The sequence below is a fragment of the Arachis hypogaea genome, chromosome 6 (genome assembly GCF_003086295.3).
Source record: "Arachis hypogaea cultivar Tifrunner chromosome 6, arahy.Tifrunner.gnm2.J5K5, whole genome shotgun sequence".
Taxonomy (NCBI): domain Eukaryota; kingdom Viridiplantae; phylum Streptophyta; class Magnoliopsida; order Fabales; family Fabaceae; genus Arachis; species Arachis hypogaea.
Window position 1 is genome coordinate 79,374,988 of NC_092041.1, and position 5,961 is coordinate 79,380,948.

General features: G+C 30.0%; 1 protein-coding gene across 2 annotated transcripts; it reads right to left on the reverse strand.

The window, feature by feature from the left end:
* Positions 1 to 851: 851 nt before the first annotated feature.
* On the reverse strand, positions 852 to 5,210 carry LOC112696756 (putative HVA22-like protein g). Of its 2 annotated transcripts, XM_025749611.3 has the most exons (7): positions 4,735 to 5,210; positions 4,553 to 4,603; positions 4,355 to 4,453; positions 3,749 to 3,805; positions 3,581 to 3,644; positions 3,232 to 3,456; positions 852 to 1,413 (listed from the first exon to the last, which is right to left on the reverse strand). In XM_025749611.3, the coding sequence occupies exons 2-7, from the start codon at positions 4,582 to 4,584 to the stop codon at positions 1,144 to 1,146; spliced, it is 747 nt and encodes a 248-aa protein (XP_025605396.1). In that variant the 5' UTR covers positions 4,585 to 4,603; positions 4,735 to 5,210; the 3' UTR covers positions 852 to 1,143. The 2 variants fall into 2 exon arrangements, with proteins under 2 accessions (XP_025605396.1, XP_025605397.1); XM_025749612.3 differs by lacking the exon at positions 4,735 to 5,210 and having other exon boundaries at positions 4,553 to 4,727.
* Positions 5,211 to 5,961: the final 751 nt, after the last annotated feature.

Below are 5,961 nucleotides of genomic sequence, written 5' to 3' on the forward strand. Positions count from 1 at the left end.
CATGGTGGCGCCACCGCCCAGCAAACTCTCCGTCCCCCACCGCACATCAAGCTTGGACTCTCCCCACACCAATCAGACCTTCGAGCTGGTCTCTTTTAACGCCAACTCAACTTCTTCCTCCTTCTACACCTCCCTCAGAGACGTCCTCCCTTCCTTCTCCTCCTCCGCCGTCAATTCCCCCACCGCCGCCTCCTCCTCCTCCATCTCCATCCGCAACCGCCTTGTCAAGCATGCTGCCTGGGCTTACCTCCAGCCCATGTCCAGCTCCCCATCCTCCTCCTACTCCGCCTCATCCACTCATTTCCTCCGCCGCTTCTCCGCCTGTCTCGGCTCCCTCTTCCGCCGCATCGCCAAAATCTTTGACCGTATACTCCTTGCTTTCAGAAGCTTACTAAGCAAAACATAATAACGCTTCAACCTCAGAAGCCCAGTAAGCCCATGCTTCAGGATACCAATCCAAATATTTGTTTTGCCAGTAAAATTTCAATTTTGTTTTCTCAGGTTTTTAAGTGTGATTCAATATGATTATTTACTTTTAAAATGTTTTATTTAATCTTTGAAATTAAGTTTATAATTCAATTTAATCCTTTTACAATACAATATTTGTAAAGGGACTAAGTTGAATCACCAAATATAATCTCAGGATTAAATTAAACATTTTAAAAAATGTAAAAGTAAATTGAATCATAAACAAAATTGAAAATTTACTCCTTGTTTTGCTTTTTTCTATGCTTGGAAAATAGCATATGTAGCTTGTGCTGTACAATTTTTATTTTATTATTTTTCTTTTTTTAAATTTGGCAAGCGGTGGCTCTTAATTGTTGTGGCCTCCTAGCGTGAAGAATAAAAAATGAAAAGAATAATCAATTGATGTATGTGGTTGTTCCAAGAGGGGTGAATAAAGAGGGAGGAAAAGAAAGAAAAGAAGAAACAATCTATTCAGTACATATGTTACAACGAGACATTACATGAATGTGAATGCTATAAGTTGTTAATTCCAATTTCCCTTTGTGCTGGGCTTAATGTGAGTGAGGTATGTACACGGGGTTACAGTTCTAGACTGATGGGCTTTTTGGGCTTACCCTTCCCAGTTTTCGTTTGAAGCTTCTGTAATATTCCCTAGTGTTGGCTTCTTTTTAGGGTCTAACTCTTACGCAAGCGTCGTAGCTTCTCGAAGACTCCACCGGGTTTGTCATTTTCTTCAGGCCCCCATGGCTCCTCCTCATGCAAGAAACCCGTTTGGGGATCTAAATGGAAATTCACTGGCCTGGCGTTGGGCGCGTCCGAAACATTACGGCGCGTTAATTTGCTGTGCCCTGAACCTGAGCCATTCATGTTGCCGTTTTCAAATAGAGCCTCACGCAATGAAGGCAATGGTGGTGCACTTGGAGCTGCAATCTCATTACCCCTTTTCTGCAATGTAACACCATAATATTACTTACAATCCTCAACAACACCACTAACTAATTGTATTTATGTTATGACATTGAATTGCAGTAGAGAATACATAGAGAACTAATTTTTAGTTAGTCAATCAAGGAGGAGCTAAAGCTTTTATTTGGAGAAGACCAACATGAAAAATATAACTTAAAATTATCAAGTTGAGGGTCATCCCCCTCCTTTTTTCTTTAATCAATATTAGTCAGTTTTATAGTTTAGGATTTGTAATTTATAATGTAAATTAAGAGTTTATGATATAAAATTTAGAATTTAAAATAAGCAAAATTATTTTTAAAAAATTGTCTAATATTTATTAAAAAAAGTTAATTCTTTAACATCCTTTATTGCAATACTAGTATCTTCTAAAATTTCAGTCTTGAGATTATAGATTATGACATAACAAATTTATAGTATTAAACTACTTTTACAGAAAGGTCGGAAGGGACAAAAACTAAGAAGATTAGCATTTCTGTAGTTAAAAAAAATAAATAAAGAATTTTTTACTTATTATTTTTCTATAAAAGAATTTAATTTTTTATTAATAATTAATTTTAACATTCATTATCTAAAATTTAAAAAAATTTAACATGTATATTTTTATATTTAATTAGTATTAAGTCTATTGCACAAATAGAAATAAATAATTTTTATGCTTGTTAGTTAAAATAATATTTTTTTCTATATATATAAAAATACAATTAGATATTAGTATTAAAAAAATTATATTGATAGTTATAAAATTAATTCAAATTTATTTTTTTAAAAAACAATTGAATCTTGATTCTAACTTTTAATCACAATATTGGTATTTTTTCTAAATTATATATAATAAATATTTTAAAAAAAGAAGTGAAAATATAAATTAAAAAGATAAACAATAAAAAATTAAAACTAAATAAAAATTATTCATAGAATAATAATTTTTATTTAAATTATATTATGCTAATTTTATTTTTATAGAACAGAAAAGTAGAAAGTAGAGAAAAATAGAGAAATGAATGAAAAAAGAGAGAAGATAAAGAAAAATGAGAACGAAAATTTGTTAATTTTGGAAGTTAAAAAAAATTTTATTTTAATTATAATAAAAAAGATATCTGATAATATATTTTGTTTATTAAATTATTAATATAAAATATACATTATAAATTATATATAGAGTGGAATAATAGAGAGAAATAGAAAAAAAAAAGAGAGACAAGATAAAAGAATGTAAGAAGGAGATTTACTAATTTAGTAATTTTAGAAGAAAATATTTTCTCTAAATTTTAATAAAACAATGTTATGTTATGTGACACATTTTAGTTATATAATTAGTTAGTAATATATAAATATAATATAGTTATATTTTAATTTTAATTTTTAATTTAATTTGAATGCAATTAGACAATGCCATATTGTATATTTTGATTATCAAATTTGTAATTAGTCAATGATACACAAAAGAGATAAAATGAGTAAATGAACAAGAGATAGAAAAAGGAAGAGAGAAAAAGAGAGAACTCTTTAATTTAAAAAAATTAACTTTAATTATAATGAAGAAATGATATATGGCATATTTTAGTTGTAAAATTAATAATATAATATAATATAATAGCCATATATTGTTCAGTTTAATAGAGATTTCAAGTTTGTTCCTTTGATGGTGATCCAGTAATCCATTCAAATTCATTTTTAAATGGTTATTTTTGCTAATGGGACCATATCTAATTAAACGAATGAACACGTAATCAAAATTAAATCCTTTAATCAAATAGTAATCTCTGGCTACTTAACTTGAAAGGGAAAACTCACCTTATTCTTTTTAGTGTCGGGTTTGCCGGAAAATTTAGCCGATTGGCCAGCCAAGTAGTCGAGAACCTGCCAAAATGCAGTTTGCCCCAATTCAGTGCAGTTTTTCCAGTAAAAAATGGCCAAATTCCATGCCCTAACTCTCCATTCTTGAAATGTTTTGTCAATGTCGTTTTCATGTCTCGACACATAAGGCCGCAACACAAAATTATACACATATCCCGTTCCCTGCATTAACCAACATTTACATTATATCCAATTATATCAACTATGAACTTCACCTTTCTTAATCATTTATATTAAATAAAAATAAATAAATGAATAAAAAGAGTTGCCAAATGAGTCATTGTACCTTAGTCTTAGGATACCATAGGTAGATAAAAAGTGCAAGCTTCAACTCATCGTACAATGGAAACCTTCATAAATATAACGCGTTATTGCTAATCTAATGCAAAATTACAAATCATAATTCAACAATACAAAAATTAAAAATAAAAAAGTTAAACACTATTACACTAACCATCCAACAACTACATCTGCAAGTTTTTCCAGCACAGTAAACATTGCAACAATGATCCTGCAAAATTGACAGTGCAAAAGGGCATAAATTATAGATACCAACTACACAAAAAAAATAAAAAAAACCCAACAATTACATGTCCACATTCGATTACTCATCAACATGAATATTTGCAAAGTATCAAACTATGATTAGAAGAGATAAGACGTGTTCCCCAATTTTCGCCTTTTTAAATCCCTTTTCTCTGTTATTCTTTATCTCTTGCTTGCAAGAAAAGGCTTCTAACTTCTAAGACACTTGTTTGTATCATACTAATTACAAAATTGGTACAAGGCCTAACATGCTACGCAAATCCATGATGGTGCACATGGTCTATCCCTCTTTTTAAAGATATTAAATCCCCTTTGAATATTACAAAAGAAGATCCCTTCTATAGGGCTTTATTTTTTTAATAATTAAGGCTTATACCCACTTCTTCTCCACTACAACCAATCCTGTCATTATTATCCCTAACCTTGTAAATTATATAATAAATATGATGATGATGATATTAGTAACTTGTGAATTATAACAACCATTTCAGAAGGGTAAGGTAGGTTGTAATACCAGTATTGGCACCAGAATCGAAGTTCCTCGTTGTCAACCCTGTTCTTCTCCACAGTTTTGTAGCATTCAAATCCAGGATATGCATACCCCAGAAGCAATCTTCAATCCAAAAAAAATACAAGATATTAGTAACAATAATAATAATCATAAAGATATAAACTGAAAACAGAGCAAGAAACAACATATGTATGTACTTACATAAGACACCTTGTAAGGAAATCCCCCAACATAATCAAATAGAAACTAACTCTGAAACAAAAAGCAAGCAATTCCCAATCGTCAACAAAGCTTTGATATGAGAACTTAGAAAAACAAAGATTCTTGTGCTAATAACTATAATGATATCTTCTCCAAAAGAAAAACAAAGAAAGAAACATTACCTGTGGCTTTATACAAACCCACGACTGGGTTCACGTTTTGACAGAGTCAGAGGAAAATCGAAGTTGAAACCGCAACCGCCAAAGAAAATGGACTTGGTTGAGACTTTTAAACACCCTTTGGAGAATGGGATGGGGCCGTTTGATTAAATTAAATTATTTTAATTCTGCAGGAGAAAGAATCACGCGGTGATGATGCTATTGCTAACTCTGAAGCACAATGATGATGAAGAAGCTCTTGGATTCGAGACACCAAAAACATTGACACATGCCATATTTATTGGAACAAAAGGCATGTATATACGCGACCCCACCATCAAAATGTTTTTCCGCTTTAACTTTAATTTAAGAATTTTACTTTTTTTCTTTTGGATAGGTTATCGTCAAAACAGAAATTTAAGTATTTGACGGAATATTATTTTCAGAGAACAAATGTTATTTTAATAGTTTAACAATTAATAACTAAAATTCAATTATCTAAATTATCTTTTTAAATTTCGTCAGTATTTAATAATTAAAGATAACTTAGATAATTTATTTTTTGCTTAGTTAGCAAGTTACTTTTAATTGTTAAAAATAATATTTTTCCTTTAATACTATATGAAAATACATCATCAAAAATATGTTATCATTTGCTGTAAAATAAATAAGGAAAATATAATAAATATAAAATAAAGATATATAAATAAAAAATTTTAATATTAATATAATTAACTCAATAAAGATAATTCATATAATATGTAGTAACATAAAGAAAGAAAGGAATTATTAGTAGAGTATAAAGAAAAAGGAGAATATTTTATTACTGTGTGTGTTGTGTGTTGTGTGTTTTATCTGAAGCAAAGCCTTATACATGTACGAAGCTTTGAATTTTCAAACTTCGTTAAATATTGTTTCATTGATAAACTGAGCCGTCCATATATTAATGGGCATCCAATTTAACTTTTATTACAACACTCTCCTTTGGATGACCATTTAGAATTATTTCTCTTTAAAACCTTACTAAAGAAAAACCAAATAGAAAAAAACTTTAGTGAAGGAAAAAGAGTACAATATTCTTTGTGATGGGGACTGCCTCATTAAAAACTTTGTCAAGAAAAATTCAACGAGAAAAAAATCTGACTAAAAAAAATGAGTACAGTTTCCCCCTCTTGTCGACATCATTTAATGTCTCAAAATCGGTGCATCCCAATCTCATATACCAATCTTTCAAAGGAGGATTCTGGGAGT

Excerpts from the sequence above, each read along its gene's own strand:
- LOC112696756 (XM_025749611.3), bottom strand. The coding sequence starts at position 4,584 with ATGTTGGGGGATTTCCTTACAAGGTGTCTTAT. Across the intron at positions 3,645-3,748 it reads GCAGATGTAGTTGTTGGATG|GTTTCCATTGTACGATGAGT; the intron begins GTTAGTGTAATA and ends ATATTTATGAAG. Across the intron at positions 3,457-3,580 it reads TATGGTATCCTAAGACTAAG|GGAACGGGATATGTGTATAA; the intron begins GTACAATGACTC and ends TGGTTAATGCAG.